The sequence below is a fragment of the Danio rerio genome, chromosome 20 (assembly GCF_049306965.1).
Source record: "Danio rerio strain Tuebingen ecotype United States chromosome 20, GRCz12tu, whole genome shotgun sequence".
Classification (NCBI taxonomy): Eukaryota; Metazoa; Chordata; class Actinopteri; order Cypriniformes; family Danionidae; genus Danio; species Danio rerio.
In genome coordinates this window covers 14486879-14507196 of record NC_133195.1, presented here as the reverse complement: position 1 = coordinate 14507196, position 20318 = coordinate 14486879, and the positions used below count along the sequence as shown (strand labels likewise).

At 40.9% G+C, this 20318-nt stretch overlaps 1 protein-coding gene across 1 annotated transcript in view; it reads right to left on the bottom strand.

The window, feature by feature from the left end:
• Window positions 1-20318, bottom strand: part of ppp2r5a (protein phosphatase 2, regulatory subunit B', alpha isoform) — a 136335-nt gene that overhangs the window by 41392 nt on the left and 74625 nt on the right. The window contains exons 5-7 of the mRNA XM_005160442.6: window positions 2356-2486; window positions 1622-1681; window positions 261-369 (exon numbers count right to left, since the gene is read on the bottom strand). Coding sequence (XP_005160499.1) covers window positions 261-369; window positions 1622-1681; window positions 2356-2486 — 300 coding nt within the window. The remainder of the gene's footprint in view (window positions 1-260; window positions 370-1621; window positions 1682-2355; window positions 2487-20318) is intronic.

The following is a 20318-nucleotide window of genomic DNA, read 5'->3' as shown; positions in this document are numbered from 1 at the left end:
ATAGCCACCTTTTGGTTTGGTCCACCCTTAACATGAATCACAGTTCAGTTTTGCATTTTCACGTGGACAGAGATTTTCTTTTAAACACAGACAGGGATTTGTGTGGATAGGGATGTGGACATGGCCTAACACACTAGTACACTTTTTCTTACCACAGAAGGAATGCTGTAGATTGCGTTTAGCAGGTTTTAAGACAGGTTTTTATCATTTTGAGGCTTTAAAAATGTGCTGGAGGCTTTGTGCAGAAACAGTTGCTATACCTGTGCATGGAACAGTGCTAGTGGTTTGGCAGTGTGCAGAGGAATGAGGATTTTCATGAGGAACTGCTTGTGTTCGGCCTTCAGCGGCAGAGCGAAGCCATTGATGATACTGAGAGAGTAAAGACAGAGACACATCATTAGCTGGACTTTAGCTAAACCACCAGCATGCAGTCTGGTTGTATGCTATATTCAAATGCACTAATTCCACCACTTTATTCATTTAGATGACCTAGATTAATAGACAAAAGACAAAGGGGAGATTTGCATATTTTCTTTAAAGTGATTTATTCCCCCTTCACTTGTCACAAACCTTCTTTAATTTATTTTTTACTGTTAAACAAAAGTGAAAAATGTTAGAAACTGGTACTGGTACTATCTTGTACGTTGTATCCGGAAAGTATTCATAGCGCTTCACGTTTTCCACATTTATTTATTGTTAAATAATGTATTTATTTTCTCAAAATTCTACATACAATACCCCATAATGGCAAAGTGAAAAAATATATTTTTTTAAATTGTTGCAAATTTATTAAAAATTAACAACCTAAAAAATCGCATGTACATAAGTATTCACAGCCTTTGCCGTGAAGCTCTAAATTGAGCTAAGGTACATTTTGTTTCCACTGATTATTCTTAAGATGTTCTGATCAGCTTGATTGGAGTTAAATTAAATTAAGTTGATTGAACATGATTAGAAAAGGCATAAACCCGTCAAATTAAGGTCCTAGGGTTGACAGTGCTTTTCAAAGCACAAAGCAAGCATGAAGACAAATGAATTGTCAGTAGACCTCCGAGACAAAAGGCTGGAAGAGGTTACAGAAAAATTTCTGCTGCTCTGTGAGTTCTAATGAGCACAGTAGCCTTCATCATATAAGTATATAGGTCATTATTTCAAAGGGTTATGATGTTTTTCTAAAGGCATTGTATATATTGGGGTTGGATAGGTTTGTGGCATGAGATGAATGCCAAATCTAAGTAAAAGAAATTGGCAATCGTGACATATATGAAACAATGTGTGTTTATAACAAAGTTGCTTATATTGTGAAAAAAAAAATCTCAAATCTGTAATGGATATGAAAAGCATTTCAAAACTAATTTCTCTGCAGAAGCTGAAAAAGACAGCTTTACAATGTAACGTTTGAAAACAAAAAAAAAATGCTTTTGCGTTTTTACTGTTGTCGTTTAAAAAATAAAGTTAAATAAATAGTCATAAAAGTGAATTACATTTCGTCAATGAATATGGATATAATTTTACTACACAATTAAAAAAAAAGAAACTTCACAAAAAAGTTTAAAGATCACATCAAATAAAAATAAGCATTAACTATAATATATATCCAGTTATTCATTTGTAAACTCACCTGCCCAGAATCTCGAGGAGTTCAGCAACTCCATTAAAGTGCTCAGTTTCATAGATGAATCTGGGAATATTAACAAAACATTTATGAACAATTTATAATTTAGCTTACATATAAATTTAAAGGAGCTTTATTTCTTCTTTTTTTAATGTATGCACAATACAAAAGTACTATTTCTATAAGAAACTAGTTAGAAAAAAATAAAGATTAAATAAAATGTACACTTACCGACCACTTTATTAGGTACACCTGTCCAACTGCTCATTAACGCAACCATCTCTGAGGTTAACAGAGAATGATTCAAACTACTAAGGTAATAGTAAGGTGTACCTAATCAAGTGCTAGGTGAATGTATATTTCACCATAAATGATAATAGTTTTGTTTTTGCAGTAAAATTTACTGAATTTGGGGCTTAAATAAAAAAATTTTTAGCAAATAACTTAAAACATTAAAAAAACAGTTAACTTTTTAGCTAAATCTTTTATACATGAATTAAAAAACTATTACAATATTACAAAATATATTTATTTTATGATTGAATTAATTCTTGTGATGCAAAGCAAAATTTTCGGCATCATCACTACACATGATTCTTCTAAAATCACTCTAAAAACTGATTTGCTACTCAAGACTTTTGCTTAAAACTATTAATAAACTAAACATAAAAAACAAAAAACTTTAAATTTGTTGAAAAGTGTTTACATATATTGGTGTGTAAGAAAATTATGGGCCGTACCTTAGAAAAATGTTGTTGATCTGTTTCCGAATAAAGGCACGCAAACCCAGAAACTTCCCATAGATGCGATGCAGAATTGTTTTTAAAAACTCTCTCTCACGAGGATCTTCACTGTCAAAGAGCTCTAAAAGCTGCAATAGAAAATGCAGAATTACTTTTTCATCATAAAATCATTTATTAGACATTTCCACTAATCTCTAAGAATGCAAACACATTTATGCATTGTTTCTGTGTACAGTATCAAATTTGGGAGTGTGAGCTTTGCACAACAACATTTGTAAAACAGTATATTTAAGTGTTTTGGTTCGTAACAAATGACACAATTCATTAAGGGAGGCGAATTGGCGATCAATGAATGTAACTGTACATGAACTAAAATTACTGAAAAAGTTAAGATCGTCAACAAACACATGCTGAATATAAGTGTTTATTGCACGTTTATGCACCGTGTTATATCACTCAGCTCTTAGTGTTATTTTTCTTGAGTGAAATAATTCCAGTAAACTTTATTAAACATAATCTGCTTCTGCGAGGTTGATAATAATCCCTGCCTAAGTTTTCACATATGTTAAAGCTTCAAAATGCAATCTCTGTCATTCCATTTTGTCGAGTATAATTCAGATGCCCTAGTTCTTTTTGATTCTGCGATCAATGAGTAAAATCAATCAAAAGTCACAATTTTCCGACATCCTGCAAATAGGGCTGCTCGATTTTGGGAAAAATGATAATCACGATTATTTTGGTCATAATTGTAATCACGATTATTCAAAATGATTATTAGTCAAAATTATTAGCGCTCCTGAGAATTTTTTTTATAATTATTTAATAATTATTTAATAAATATTTCCCAAAGTTTAACAGAGCAAGGAATTTTAACAGTATTTCCTCTAATATTTTATCTTCTGGAGAAATGCTTATTTATTTTATTTTGGCGAAAATAAAAGCAGGTTTAAATATTTTGAAACCCATTTTAAGGTCAATATTATTAGCCCCCTTAAGCAATATATTTTTTGATTGTCTGCAGTAGAAATGTTCGAGGTTACAGAAGTAACCCTTCGTTCCCCGAGGAGGGGAACGAAAGTGCTATAAGTGGATTTGATTTGAACATCCACGAATGGGAGGATTCGGTTCAGAAGCCGCTTGTCTAAAAGAGTATTAAACGGGCCAATGAATGAAAGCATTGGCAGCGTAAGCTTGCACAGGTGTGCTTCATTGCCAATTATCCCAGCATGTAAGCACACCTAGAGCGAGCAAACGACATTCTTTTAAGCTGAAGAGACTTTCAAACAGCTAAGGGACAGTCATAATGGCGACGGAGTATAGCACTTCCGTTCCCCTCCTCGGGGAACGAAGGGTTACTTCTGTAACCTCGAACGTTCCCCTTAGGTTGGGGAACTTCAGTGCTATAAGTGGATTTGATTTGAAAATCCACGAATGGGAGAACTATGGAAAGCGCCATAATGACTGCACCTTACCAACGCCCCCGATGAGGGGATAGTCAAGCAAGCGTGACGCACCCACATCATGAGAGGCACGGTCCTCCAACGTGTCCCTGGCCCTTATTTATCCTACTTCAACAGAAGTCTTAGGGATTTAGATATACTTTTTTGGGAAGTCGTGAGCATCTAGATAATTCTAGAAAAATACGACAGTACGTTGGGAAGTGTACAATACCGATTGGGAGGACGCTGCGGAGACCATCCGTTACCCAAGGGGGGATAGATGGCAGAATTTACATATGGACTAGCCCTAAAATGAATGGCGCAGCAAGCATGTTTCAACACCCTACCCAATTGTTTCCTCAATCACCAAGGGTTACCTAATACCCTTGAGGAAACCGGCTCCACTCGCAGATTGTAAAACCTTGCAAATGTGTTGGGTGTCACCCAGCCAGCAGCTCTACAGATGTCTGTTAAGCAGGGGCCCATGCACGCGCTCGAGAGGATGCGAAGCTCCGAGTGGTGTGCGCACGCACTCTCGGAGGACGCGGCTCACCTCGGCTCTGATAAGCGAGACAATGGCATCCACAATCCAGTGGGAAGCTTATTTCGGTACGGCACTTCCCTGCTGCCGACCGCCATAACAGACGAAGAGCTGCTCAGATGATCTAAACTCTGAGTGCGGTCCAGATAATACGCAAGACCCGAAATGGTCAATAAAGAAAGGACTGGGTCTGCCTCCTCCAAGGGCAGCGCTTGCAGGCTTACTACCTCGTATTAAAACGGAGTGGTAGGAACCTTGGGCACATATCGCGGCCGGGGTCTCAGGACGTGAGAGAAAGCCAGCCCAATTACAGGCACGAGTCACTGACCGAAAAATGCCTCCGGGTCCTCGACCCTCTAATCGATATCAACGCGACCAGCAGAGCTGTCTTCAGGGACAGAAAGATACTGAGTCAAGGATCGAAGGAATCTCACGCGCCTTGTGTAGCGAGGGCGAGATCCTAAAAGGGCATGAGAGGGGGCGGGGTGGATTAATTCGCCTAGCGCCCCTGAGGAACCGGATGATGAGTTTATGCGTTCCCACGGTGCTGCCAGCCACCGCGTCATGAGAGCGGAGATGGCAGCCACGTAACCTTGAGTGTGGAGGGCGACAGCCTGCTCTCCAGCCTCTCTCGGCGTAAAGAAAGCACAATGCTGATCTGGCAAATTACGGGGGTCTTCTCTGCGAGAGACACACCATTTAGTGAATAGACTCCACTTCAGGGCATGTGCGCGCTCGGGGAGGGGGCTCTAGCCCGAGTGACGGTATTAGCCACCGCAATCGGAGGTTACCTAAGTCTTCCTCGCGTCTAAGGACCTCAAAAAATCGGCGAGGGTGCCAGATGGTGCCCTGTCCCTGAGAGAGTAGGTGCTCTCTCGAAGGGAACTGCCAGGGGAGGGCTATCGCGAGGAAGAGCTCTGACATCCAGGTCCGGTTGAGCCAGAGGGGCGCAACCAGCAACCTATTCCTCGTCCTCCCTGACCTTGCACAGTAACTGCGCATTAATCGCGTATTTGCGCATGCCCCGAGGCCAGCTGTAAACCAGTGCATCCGTGCCGAGAGCACTCGGTCAGGGAAAGAACAACTGGCAATGAGCGATCTCAGGGGAAGCAACAGATCAATCTGGGCTTCCCCGAATCGCTCCCATAATAGCTGAACAGACTCGGTGTGGAGTCTCCATTCTCCAGGATGTAAGGCTGTCGTGAGAGCGCATCTGCTGCACGGTTGAGCTTGCCTGAATATGAATGGCGTGCAGCGATTTCAGCCACGAATGACTCCAGAGGAGCAGACGGCGGGCGAGCTGAGACATGCGGCGAGAGCGCATACCCCCATACGCTGATCTACGCCGCCGCCGCTGTACTGTCCGTCCTGACCAGCACGTGTTGCCGCTTCAGCACCGGAAAAAAACGGTGGAGAGCAAGGAACACTGCCAACAGCTCCAGGCGATATGCCAATGCAACTGGGTACCTTTCCACAGGTCCGCAGCCGCATGCCCGCAACGCACAGCCCCCCAGCCCGTGTTGGAAGCGTCTGTTGAAACGACAACAAGACTGGACGCCTGTCCTAGAGACACCCAGGCCTGTAGGAACGAGGGATTGCTCCAAGGGCTGAGGGCGCGGCGACACAGCGCAGTAACAGAGACTCAGTGTGCGCGTGCGTGCCATGCGCGTCTGGGGACTCGATCGTGAAGCCAGTGCTGAAGTGGTCTCATATAGAGTAATCTGAGCGGCGTGAAGCGGCTGCGGATGCCAAATGCCCCAGGAGCCTCTGAAATAGTTTCAGTGGTACCACTATTTTACTGTCGAGCTCTCTCAGACAGTGCAGCATCAGCTGAGCACGCTCTCTGGAAAGGCGCGCTGCCATGGTGACCGAGTCCAGCTCCAGCCCGAGAGAAGAGATCCTCTGCACGGGGGCGAGTTTGCTTTTTTCTCGGTTGACCTGAAACCCCAACAGGTGGAAGTGCCGGAGCACTTTGTCTCTGTGCATAATCAATTGCTCCGAGAGAGGACAAAAATCAGCCAGTCGTCAAGAAAATTGAGTATGCAGAGTATCTATCTCGGCTGGAGGGAACGGCTCGATTGCATCCTTTGCCAGGAGGACAGCAATCTCCTCTCGCAAGACAGGGGCGGACAGGGGGCTGACCCTGGTGAATACACACCCGTGACTTGGGGGGCCGTTTCGCGAACTGAATCGCATAGCCGAGTCTGATTGTGCGTATGAGCCACCGCGAAGAGCTGGCCCACGCTAACCAGGCAGGCAGAGCTCTCACTAATGGACTCATCGCTACAATCGCTGACGTACCAGCAGTGGGGCAGCACGGAGTGGGTGTGCTGATCCGGGAAGCGCGCGGGTCCCACGGAAAAGTTGGAGGTGAGATATTTGCTCTCACTCCGCACCTGAGCTCCGGAGGGGAGGCTCGAGGGGTGGGAGAAAGGAGACTGTCCTCCCAGCGCTCGTGAGCCACTGGCGAAACTCACCGAATCTGCAAGCTAGAAAGCATAGCGTCCCAGACTGGCAGATTTCGGGCTGTCACATCCGGGGAAGTGGAAAAGTGCTTTTTCATGATGTTTTCATGGCAGTAAATAGTGCCGTTGGAAATGGGGCCCCGCCCTCCAGCGGGGAAAGAGCAAGTTCCCTCTTCTCCAGATGGCCTGTCCCAGGGACACTTCGCAGTCCGTTGCCGGACTTAGTGGCGTTCTGGGCAGGGGGGGCTGCCTGCTTCCGAGGTGCCAGACGCGCTCGCTTTGCCAGAGGCGTGTGCGGGGGCGGAGCATCTCTCGTAGGCGGGCGCCTTCGGCAAGGAGCAGGTATGAATGACACGGCGGGCGGAGCGGGCTACGGACCGCCGATAAGACATCACCCATCAACTGCTCTCTCACCGCCTTGAATTCCTGGGTGAATTCACAGACGGTGTCGCCGAACATGGCTTGGGATATGGGGAAGTCAAGAAAGCGGACTTTGTCGACTTCGCGCATATCAGCCAGGAGTGGCGTACCTGGATCACTAATGTGGACATCGTCCTCCCCAACGCACAAGCAGCGGACTCAGTAGTCCGAAGAGCTAAGTCGGCGGCGGTGCGAAGCTCGTAAGCCTGGGTTGGACCCACCCTCGTGCAGCTCGGCCAGCGCCTGCGCTTGGTAGCGCTGGTAGGTAGCTATCGCATGCAAAGTGGAAGCAGCCTGGCCCGCAGCTATGTAAGCTCTAGCTCCGAGGGAGGCAGATAACTTACAGGCTTTGGATGGGAGACGAGGCGGACCCCGCCAAGAAGAGGCGCCGCGCGGATTGACTGCCATCGCGCACTCAACCTGAGGAATCGCCACATACCCCCTGGCTGTTCCACCGTCAAGAGTGGTGAGGGTGGAGGGACACGCAGCATGAGCAGAGAAAAGTGCTCTTCAAGACCGCGTGAGCCTACTGTGCACCTCCGTGAAAAAGGGAACGCCCCTCTAGTCGGTCCGGCCACGGGGATAAACCATCTCCAACCCGGGAAAGCACGGCTAACATGTCCGTTTCAGGATCCATAGTGACAGCGCTCACCTGCCCGGAGGGGGCGAGCGGGTCTGGATCATCATCGAACAATGAAAGCCCACCCTCCGATGCCGCGGTGGACATCTGGTCTCCGGTGTCATCGGGCGTAAGGGCTACCCTCTGTTAGACGGATCGCTTACCCCGCCCGAAGCTTGGATGGAGCGCTTAGAGGAGCGGGAGGTTCGCGGGCCCGTGGGCGACGGATTATCTCTCGCTGAAACCCTCAGATCTGCCCGAGTGCCCGCTGCAGAGCAGGGGACAACTGGGGTGGTTCGCCCTTTTGCAAAGGCTAGCTGCGATCTTTACTGCGCAATAGTCATAGCATCGCAATGATGACATGAACTGTTCGCGAGCAGCGCATTAACATGCTGGACCCCCTAGGCATGTAACGCAGTGCCTTTGCCCATCATCCGAGGACAGGAAACCACCGCATCCAGAAACGCACAGTCGGAGCGCCGTCCTGAAAAGGACGTGCTGCACGACTGTGTTGCTCTTTCTGTGAAGTTTGCAACTTTATACGCACTACTCTGGAGGACCGGACCCAAAGAACGCCAGGCAAGGGAGAAACCCAGCTCTACCGTCTGCCGCTGCGTGTACACACTCTGGACCGGAAGAATGCTCTCGTTTGCTCAGAATCGCTGGTCACAGCAGGAGGAACCCTCATCAACTCGATCAGAAAGTCTCTGAAGCGAAAAGGATGGCGTTTGCTTGCTCCAGGTGTGCTTATATGCTGGGATAATTGGCAATGAAGCACACCTGTGCAAGCTTACGCTAACAATTCTTTCATTCATTGGCCCGTTCAATACTCTTTCAGACAAGCGGCTTCTGAACCGAATCCTCCCATTCATGGATTTTCAAATCAAATCCACTTATAGCACTGAAGTTCCCCAACCGAAGGGGAACTACTGTTATGCAATGACTTGTCCAATTATCCTAATTAAGCCTTCGAATCGCACTTTGAATTTGAATGCTTGCATTTTGAAAAATATGTAGTAAATATTATGTGCTGTCATCATAGCAAAGATAAAAGAAATCAGTTATTAGAAATGAGTGATTAAAACTGTTATGTTCAGAAATAAGTAAAAAAAAAAAATCTTCTTTCCATTAAACAGAAATTGGGGAGGAAAAGGGTTGCTAATACTGAGGAGCGCTAATAATTTTGACTTCAACTGCATATATAGTTATTTTCCACCCTGCAAAGGAAAGAGAAATAAATACAATAGAATAAAAATATGAAACAAACTGTGCTTTAAGCATCTTTATTATAAGAAATACACTTTAGCAACAAAAGTCCTTTAGTCAGGAGCTGTGAGGGATTTTCTCCTTTTGTTGTTTGAATACTGATAAAAACAGGCGGCAGTAGGAATTGCACGCTGTTACTTTAATGATTTCTCTTTTTTGTGTCTTTTGCTTCTCAACTTGTTTGTTTATTACACAAATGAGGATTAATATGAATATTCACTTAACACTGTGTTTTGACACCTGTTTGACCATTAAAGTGTCAAGTTAAGATGACTTTAGATGTGTGTGCTCATCGCACACACAGAAGCATGCAGTCTTTCACGCTTTTAAGAGCAACAAATGTGTACAACTGGAAAGGGGGCGGTATATAATGCAATAGTTGTTTATCTTGATTGGTTTTTCATAATCGTGAGAAGCCAAAATCAAAATCAGATTTTCGATTAATTGCACAGTCGTACCTGCAAAGTTCTTAATTTGAAGGCAAAATAATCTAAAAAAAAAAAGTAAATAATCTCATACAACATCCAATGCCAAACCATATAATCAAATTATATTCATTTTATTTTATTAATTGTCTTACGTAACTTATAGACATTGCATAGGAAGCACACGTGATGTATTAGAGTGTCTCTTGAAAAATGATGTCTTACCGGAGTTCTCACAATCATTACATTACATGGGAGGGGGGGGGGGGGGGGGTGTTGTGCAGCCTGTGCACTATGGAGATGCGGATAAAGCGAAAGTGATTTACATGCGAAGTCAATGCATTGGATTAGACATCCTGTGGAGCGAATTGGGTGCTTTGTGCATCTGACGCACTTCTGAGTGCAAAAGAAAGTGGGAAACAACTAACAAACCGAGCAATGGAACAAACAGGAATAAGGCTAGGGGAAGTCCAAACGCATGTTCTGACTGTGAGGTACATGATGTTAGATGCTCCGGGGAGTGCAATCTGAGAGAAAGTAAAATTGTGAATAAAAATAAGAGTTATAAAACCTTCCTTTGGTTCAATCCCTAACTTATTAGATCTTTTCTTGACAAGAGACCAAATAAAGAAGCTTTATATTTATTATTTGTGTCCTTGTCGTTGTGTCAGATTGCACACTTAACATAATAGGCTACCTAATATATCGCCAAATTGTATGCAAATTTAAGGAAATTACCACCACAAAAATCAGTCATTTTTATAGCAAAAAATAATAATAGTAATAATTCACACAAAAAAAGGTTAAAAAAATAGGTTATTCTGATGGCTTAACAATATCTCACTCACTCCTTCTAGTTAAAATAAACTTCTCCACTACTTCACTTGAAAAGATTTAACAAGGCATCAAGCAAATTTATAATTATTATTTTTTTCTTTTTTTTTTTTTTTGAAAAATGAAGTATTATTATTTTGCATGTGTTTATTTGCATAAGTATATTATGGTGTGTGCATGTGAGCTCGTTAATATTCACGACCCATCCAAATATGGTCAATTTGTGGCATTTCATTTTAGGGGTAATTTTTGTGGTTATAAATGATCGAATAAAACCATTTCTGGAGAATTTTGAACTTACCAAAGCCACATAACTACTTTGTGGATATCAGAGAATAATTTACCTTATATAATCTAAGCACTCCTTTAAAGTTTACAATAGGAAAAGAGTATGTCAAAATATATGCAGTGGTATGCGGTTTGTTTGCGTTTGCAGTGATGGGCTGTTTCATGAGATGCTTTGATTTGTTATGTCACGTTTGCCTGTCTGAACTGGAATGTTATGTAATGCTACCTTTAGCCCCGAGACAATGAATCCCTGCCACAACTGATGTATTTGAAAACAGCCTTTATGCAACATGACATCATTAGTAAATGAGTCCAACCTCAATCACTTTCATGAGGCCATTAATGATAAGAACTCTAAAATCAAGATTTAAACAGAACTAAAAAGGACTCATCATTCACATTCAGGACTTATTTCAACAGCTGACCATAGCTTTTTTTTACCCTATAGTGTATGGCAGATAAGCAGCTCTGAAAGGGACAGTTCGCCCAAAATTGAGAATTTGCGGTTAATTTACTCACCCTTAAACTATAAAACAAATTGATTACTTTATTCTTGAGTAGAACATCAAAAAGGATTTTTAGCTGAAATTGTAATCTTTGATGATATATACGGTGGTTAATGAGTGTGTTTAAGGGGCGATCCCATTCAACAAATTCAAATTGCAACAATTGCAGACAACACTGGCTCGGAAACACACAAAAAGTGATAATGAAAATAAGATCTTACATAAGAGTGCAAATGGTACCCCCTTCAGTAATTAAAAAAATGATAACTTTCCATTGAAATGGTCTATGCTCTGATTTGCAGAGAAATAGTTATTGGTTCATGTTCAAATGTAGTCAAATTGTGCAAGGGCTGGTGATGCGATGACCCATATATATTAACAAACTGCATCACCTGACCTCCAGTCCAAGCGTGCACACTTGCCATTAACTTGTTATGTACATTTTTTTCATTTAAGTGACAGAACTATACTACCTGACAAAAGTCTTGCTGTCAATCCCAGTTCTAAGAGCAACAAATAACAACTTGACTTTTAGTTGGTCATTTGGAAAAGTGGCAGAAGGTAGATTTTCCCATGAATCATCTGTTGAACTGCATCCCAATCATCACAAATATTGCAGAAGACCTACTGCAACCTGCATGGAACCAAGATACTCACAGAAATCAGTCAAATTTAATAGAGGAAAAATCATGGTTTGTGGTTACATTCAGTATGGGGGCGTGTGAGAGATCTGCAGAGTGGATGGCGACATCAACAGCCTGAGGTATCAAGACATTTGTGCTGTCTTTTACATTACAAACCACAGGAGTGAGCAAATTCTTCAGCGGGATAGCGCTACTTCTCATACTTTAGCCTCTACATCAAAAATCAAAGAAGGTCAAGGTGCTCCAGGATTACTCAGCCCAGCCACCAGACATGAACATTATTGAGCATGTCTGGGGCAGGATGAAGGAAAAGGCATTGAAGATAAATCCAAAGAATCTTAATGAACTCTAGGAGTGCTGCAGGAACGCTTTCTTTGCCATTCCAGATGGCTTTATTAATAAGTTATTTGAGTGACTGCAGCAATGTTTGGATTCAGTCCTCCAAGCTCATGGAAGTCATACCTATATTAAATGTTTTTCCACTGGACCATGACTTTGTACTCTATACTGTTCATTATTTCTGTTAAGTGGCAAGACTTTTGTCTAAGCAAAACCTTACTGTCCTAATTAAACAGCTCAAAATCAAGACGTAATCATATTTGGTTTTGGTAAACTAAACGCTTTGCTAAACTAGACCAGAAGTGAAGTCATTATTTGTTGTTCCAAAAAAAAAAAAAAAAAAAGGGACAAGACTTTTGTCAGTTAAAGTACATCGAACTGCAGTTGGACTTGCACTGATAACTATTTGACTATGGATTGAAGCTAATGATATGTAAATAATGTAAAATTTCTTACACAGACCAATCATTTTGTTTCACAAAGCCTCAGCCTGCCATCAGGAGCCATGGCTATTGATTTTGACATGTTTGTATGTGATTATTTTTAATCTAAATAGCCCATCAAAATTCACTGTCATTTAAAGCATAACCAATGGCCACAAATTCAGCTAAAAACCTTCATTAATGTTCTACTTAAAAAATAATTAACAGGTATTCTTTGATGACTTATGGGGAAGTGAATTAACAAGAAATGTTTGGGTGAACTATCTTTTTAAACCTAGTGTTTTGCCGGGAAATATTCAATCTGGGGTGATTTTTCAGCCTTAATTTGGCCACAACTTTTTCTGTGTTTTAGCAAATAAAATGATTTTTGGTGACAAATCTTATTTTGATACATATTTTAGGAAAATTCCTTAAGAATGTAAAAAAAAAAAAAAAAAAAATCAACATACATTTTCTTTTCTGCTTAGTCCCTGTATTAATCTGGGGTTGCCACAGCGGAATGAACCGCCAACTTATCCAGCATATGTTTTACGCAGCGGATGCCCTTTCAGCAAAAAACCCATCTCTGGGAAACATCCATACACACCATTCACACTAATACACTACGGACAGTTTAGCCTACCTAATTCACCTGTACCGCATGTCTTTTTACTGTGGGGGAAACCGGAGCACCTGAAGGAAGTCCATTCGAAAGCCAGGAGAACATACAAACTCCATACAGAAATGCCAGCTGAGCCAGCTGAGGCTCGAACCAGCGACCTTCTTGCTGTGAGGCGACAGCACTACCTACTGCACCACCGCGTTGCCCATCAACAATACTTTTTCGGCAAATTTACTACCATTTCTTTATTTACTACCAAATTTACTACCCTTTCCGTAATGCTGCAAACTGATGATCAGCAGTAAAAATTACATATTTTAGCTTTTCCCAACAGGGAAAACCACCAATCATGGGTTTGCAATCAAAAAATGTAATCATAATGGAAGTCAATAGGGTAAAATCCGTCACCAACATAACGATAGTGTAGTCAGTTTGAACAGTACACAAGGGTTAAGCGTTTTACAATCATTTGAAGCTATGGAAAAGAAAAAAAAAACAGACATTTTATTATCCTGATCTGTTCACAATTGCACAAAAAAATATGTAACAAATGGAATTTTATGCTGACTTTTATTTGTAAAGTATTAAAAATTGTGAATGAAAAACAGAATAAAAGATTTCTGCACAAACACATCTCCAAATGGTAAATGCTAAATAAAAACAAGCATCTGGTCGACTATCAGGCACATCTCTACTATAATGATTATTTTAATCTTGTGTCTGTTCATTCTGCTCTCCATCTCAGCCTGGACTGTCTCTTTCCTTCCTGTGGTGTAAACAGGACTCTATTTAAAGCAGGCCAGGAAACGTTCACATCATGGAAACTCGCTTTCACCACCTTCAACACGAATCCACATTCCAGAGCATTGAGTGGCCCTGGGGAAAATGAGCAGCTCGATAAAGACAGCTGACGGACAGAGGTTTATACAGGGACAGAGACTCATCCAACAGAGGACAAGGCCAGGCCTCAATTCCTAGAGGAGCATTACATGTTTCTATATATTTAGCTCTTGATTAGTAAAGGTCAGAGAGAAAGTGAATATAGTATGTGTTTTATGTGCCCTCTCAAAAAAAGGCTTGTTCATATTCTGCTATTTTATTTTGCAGTTCAATTTATTTATAGTTTTGTCTTGTTTCTTGTCTAAATTTCAAAACATTTATATTTATATTTTTAAGCAAAAACATTGTCTTGTTTTCAGAAATAATACTTCGATAATATGTCAACGTGAAAATAGGATTATTTAACTTACCCCCTTGGCAGATATTTTTGCTTGCTTTTTTTTAGAGTTATAAAATTAAATTCACTTATTTCTTCAAAATTCTACACACAACACCCCATAATGACAATGTGATTTTTTTTTTTTTTACAAATTTATTAAAAATAAAAAACCTGAAAAATTACAATGTACACAAGTATTTAGTCTTTGCTTAATACTTTGTTTGTGCACCTTTGGCAGCAATTATAGCCTCGAGCTTTTTTGATATGATGTCACAAGCTTGGCACACCTGTCTTTGGGAATTTTTGCCCATTTCTCTCTGCAGTGCCTCTTAAGCTCCATCAGGTTGGATGAATGGGAAACAATGGTGTACAGCCATTTTCAGATCTCTCCAGAGATGTTAAATAGGATTTAGGTCTGGGCTCTGGTTGGGCCACTGAAGGACATTCACCAAGTTGTTGTGAAGCCACTCTATTGATATTTTGGCAGCGTGCTTTGGGTCATTGTCCTGCTAGAAGATGAAAAGTCGCCCTAGTCTGAGGTCAAGAGCACTCTGAAGCAGGTTTTCCATTGAGGATGTCTCTGTACAATGCTTTATCTTTCCCTCTATCCTGACTAGTCTTCCAATTTCACAGCATGATGCTGCCACCACCAACCATGCCTCACTGTAGAGATGGTATTAGCCTGGTGATGAACGGTGCCTAGTTTTCTCCAATTGTAACGCCTGGCATTTACTCCAAAGAGATATATTTTAGTACAGGCCTGATTGGTCGATTGCAGCACAGATGGTTGTCCTTCTGTGTCGTACGCTGGAGCTCAGATAGAGTGACCATTGGCTTATTGATCACCTCCCTGACTAAGGCCCTTCTCCCCCAATCACTGAGCTTAGAGGGTCGGCCAGCTCTAGGAAGAGTCCAAGTGTACTCTTCCACTTACGGATGATGAAAGACACTGCGTTTATTAGAACTTCCAGAGCAGCCAAACATTTTCTGTAACTTTCCCCAACCTTGGCCTTCGAGACAATCCTGTCTTTGAGGACTACAAACAATTCCTTCGTCTGGTTTATGCCTTTTAGAATCATGTCCAATCAACTAAATTTACCACAGGAGCACTCCAATAAAGCTGCTAAAACATCTCAAGAATGATCAGTAGAAACAGAATGTACCTGAGCTGAATTTAGAGATTCACAGCAAAAGCAGTGAATACTTATGTAGATGTGATTTTTCAGGTTTTAATTTTTAATAAATTTGCAACAATTTAAAAAAATCTTCTTCACTTTGTCATTTTGGGGTGTTGTGTCATCACAGTATGACATTGAAGTGACGTTGAATTTCATTTAGGTAATTACACAACATAAAACCAACCAAAGATAAATGTCTACACATGTTAGACTTTGACGTTGTATGGATCTCTTATCATGATGTAAAAGGATGTTGGATTTTAGTTTTTGCAACAGCGTAAAACCAACCAAATGTCAACGGCAAATGACATGGGTATTAGATGTCAGCTGGAAAAAAATGTGGGAAAAAAACAGCTCCCCCTCCTTTCCTCCATTTACATTTAAATCCCCTAAAACCTCTTTGTTCAACCACCCCAACTCACACAGAATGGTGATTTCAAAGTCTGAATGTTCTATATCAATCCAAGTGACTTTATCTATCATGTTTGATATCATTTAAAATGTCTCAGTGCGACTGGTACAATAGTTTCATTCACATAAATTGGCGTAATACACATTTACTTGGCTAATAAATTGTTATATTTTTTAATTATTCAAACAGAGTTTGTGTTATTATCTCTAGTAGATTACGTTAAGTCCATAGCACCACAAGCCCCTGTACAGGTTAATAACGGACTAAAACACAGTAGACAGAGCAGCGTGGCACGCTATATGATGTTTTCGGAGCTTCGACTAACACATTGGCATTAATTCATGTATAATTAGACTGTAAAAGGCTATTTAAGGGGATAAACCTTCATCTTTTAAACTTATAATACTATTTGGATAGTAATTACTCAAAGTGATTAATAGTTTAAGTATGACTGGTCTGTTTAATTCTATAGTAATGATCATTATATGAATAAATAGCTCTGTTTGATTTATGAGATAGCAGTTCTATGAGGACAGCATAAAAAATATCCTTTTCTGAGTCAATACCGTTCTGCCTTTTTAGGATAGCTGTCAATCACCACTGTTTAGTGACCTAGACTGACACTCTTGTGTTAAGAGATTGTATACTCGGCCAGTACAAGACTCAGGATGCTAAATCTGAATAAATGAGAATAATATATAATAATAAATAAAAAAGAATATTCAATCATAATCTAAACTAATATTAAAATAAACTAAATAATCTTATCAATGTTTTATAATTGGAGTCAGATAAAACAAGGATAAATATCTTTATATTCTAAACCACTTCATACTAAAATTGGAATCAGATATGAGTTAAATTTAAAGTAAATCACATTGTGCACTGGAAAGACCGAACAGGCATTGAACCTTCATCCACCAGTAGATACCGTTATTGGACCAACTGGCTGGACCTTACACTTTATAAAATAAAACAGGCATTGACATTTTACCCAAACACAGACCTAATAAAAATGTGTAAATATTTCTTACCACAACCTAAAAGTAAAATAATTTACTGGCAAACTTCTAGTTAAAAGGTTACAAAAAGAAAAAAAATAATGACATTTTTTATTTATTTTTATATTTTTTTTATGTATTTTAGTGGTGATGGTAGTGGGATAATCTGAGCAGTTTTGGAGCTGTGATTTATGGAAACATGTATTCTGCTGTGAACCAAAATATCCTAAAAGACAATGTCTTGCCATCGGTTAATGACCTCAAGCTGAAGCGAACTCTAACATTGATTCAAAGCACATCAAAAAGTCAACTTTTAAATGGCTGGAGGAAAAACAAAATGGACTTTAGAGTGGCCAAGTCAAAATCCTAATCTGAATCCAATTGAGATGCTGTGGCATGACCTTAAGGCAGTTCATGCTCGAAAACCCTCCACTGATGAGTGGGCCAAAATTCATCTACAACACTAACAGGCTCAATAGACATTATCAAAAACAGTTGACTGCTATGAAGGCTGGTTCAAACCAGTTATTAGATTTAATAGCAAACACTTTTTCACACAGGGCTATGTAGCTTGCTACATAGTAAAAACCTTAATTTCAAAACTACATAATGTGCTTACTTGTGATTTCATTGACTAATATTACATATGTATATAATGTATGACAAGCATTAAAAAAATAAATCAGTAAGGGGGTGAACACTTTCTCACACCACTGTATGTTTTTTTTAATCATGAAAAAATATAAACTAGTTATTAGATATTTAACGCTGAATTTTCATTATTTTACTATATATATATATATATATATATATATATATATATATATATATATATATATATATATGGGCGAGGTAGTGGCGCAGTAGGTAGTGCTGTTGCCTCACAGCAAAAAGGTTGTTGGGTCGCTGGTTCGAACCTCGGCTCAGTTGGCATTTCTGTGTAGAGTTTGCATGTTCTCCCTGCCTTCACGTGGGTTTAAAAGACATGTGGTACAGGAGAATTAGGTAGGCTAAATTGTCCGTAGTGTGTGTGTAAATGTGTATGTGGATGTTTCCCAGAGATGGGTTGCGGCTGGAAGGGCATCTGCTGCGTAAAAACTTGCTGGATAAGTTGGCGGTTCATTCCACTGTAGCGACCCTGGATTTATAAAGGGACTAAGCCGACAAGAAAATGAATTAATGAATGAATGAATATATATATATATATATATATATATATATATATATATATATATATATCTAGGGGTGACTGAGTTGCACAGTGGTTAGCTCTGTTGCCTCCAGAGGTGGAAAGAAGACTAAAAAATCATACTCGGGTAAAAGATGAGTATGATGTAATGCAAGTAGAGTAAAGAATTTTTTATAAAGAGTTTTAAATATTGCTCAAAGTATGAATAAAAAGTAGCCCTTTTAAAAGTACTAAGAGTAGTTTTAATCAGTGATGCATTTACATGCAGTTTGTGCAGGGTAAACGTGATATTCTGTAGTGCTTTGAGTGATCTTCCTATATTTGTTCGTTACTTCCAACCTTCCCTCCATTGTTTGTTTGCTCTGTCTTTCATTCATTTGTTTGTCCATTCCTTCATTCAATAGTTCTTTCTTTCGTTCCTTCTTTCATTTGTTCGCTCAATCATTTGTTTATTTTTTTGTTTCTTTCTTCATTAGATTGTTTGTTCATTCATTCATTTGTTCGTTTTTTGTTCCTTCTTTCCTTAGATTGTTCAGTCCTTCCTTGAATCCTTACTTCATTCTTTTAGTCTCACCTTCCTTTATTAGTTCGGTCCTTCCTTCGTTCAGTTTTTCCTTCCATTGCTTGTTCGGTCCTTCCTTCATTCCACCCATCCTTACATTCTTTATTTGTTCAATTTTTCACGTTCACGTGAAGGAGTAGGGGTGTCCCGATTCTCTTTAGCTTGAAGGCATAGGGCTAAGGGCAAGGGCTAGATACCCCTTCAAAACGAGATTTTTCAGGACCACACTCGAAACCAAGGAGTAAGAAAATTTCCAAGAATGGCAAACATAGCTTCACACACGGAAGGGCATGCACAAATTAGTATTTTTGTCGTTATTACAATTTTTTACAACAAACAAGCATATGTTTTATAATATTCATAACCACGTTCGTGTTTTACAGTCATGCCTAAAAAAAAATAAATAAATAAAAACCGCTAAATTTCACTATCTATAACCACTAATAATAACTCTGTTAAGAGTATGGAATGACTTACCTGTTTGTATTGTCTTTGTGTGTTTGGAGCACATGGGTTTTGTTTTGACAGCTGGCCATGTGCTCCTTGTCCGCGTTCTTTTTGTTTCCCCGCCTTAGAGACCTGGTAATCAATTTGCGATTGTCTCCTTCACCTGTTGCTGCTTGATTTCTCCCCTATTTAGTCTCCTCTCGTCTCTTGTCTTTCGTCAGTCCGTTTCACATGCTCGTGAGGCTTGTACGTTGATTCTATTGTGAGTAATCTGTCTTGTCGTGTCCTGTTTCCCCAGACTCCATTACCTACCACCTCACCAGAGCCTATGCAATTAGGTCGTCTTCGACTTACTGTCGAGGAGAAGCGGCTTCGTCTGTACTGTGGGAAGCCGGGTCACCGAGCATTGCAGTGTCCTTTAAAAGGTTTACATCAGTAAACCGGGGGATTCTGGTGGGCACTCTCCCTTGTTTCGACACCTCCACACACCGCACCTGTCTCCCGGTCTTAGTCCAGTTCAATGAATTGACTCACTCTTGTCCTGCCTTGCTTGACTCTGGAGCTGAGGGAGACTTTTTGGAAAGCACCACCGCCAGATCTTGGGGCATCCCTGCCATTCCTCTCTCCTCTCCCATCACTGTGCGCTCCCTTAATGGGTTTGCCATTACATCTATCACCCACTCTACCCCTTCTGTAAGTTTAATAGTCTCTGGAAATCACCATGAGGTTATAACTTTTCATTCATTTGACTCCCTGAGTGCTCCAGTGGTATTGGGGCACCCGTGCTTAAGTAAACACAACCCTAACGTTGATTGGTCAGGGAATTCTGTGTTGTCTTGGAGTCAGTCTTGTCTTGCTGTTTGTCTTGGTCCTGCTCCGTGTCCTGGTTCTGTGTCTCATGTGTTTCAGATGGAGAGGGTGGATCTCTCTGGAGTTCCAGTGGAGTACCACAATCTCCGCCAGGTCTTCAGCAAGTCTCGAGCCACTTCCTGCCTCCACACCGGCCATACGATTGTGCCATCAAACTCCTCCCAGGCACTTCTCCGCCAAAGGGTCGATTGTATTCCCTTTCTGCTCCTGAGAGAGAGGCCATGCACAGGTATATTCGAGAGTCTTTAGAAG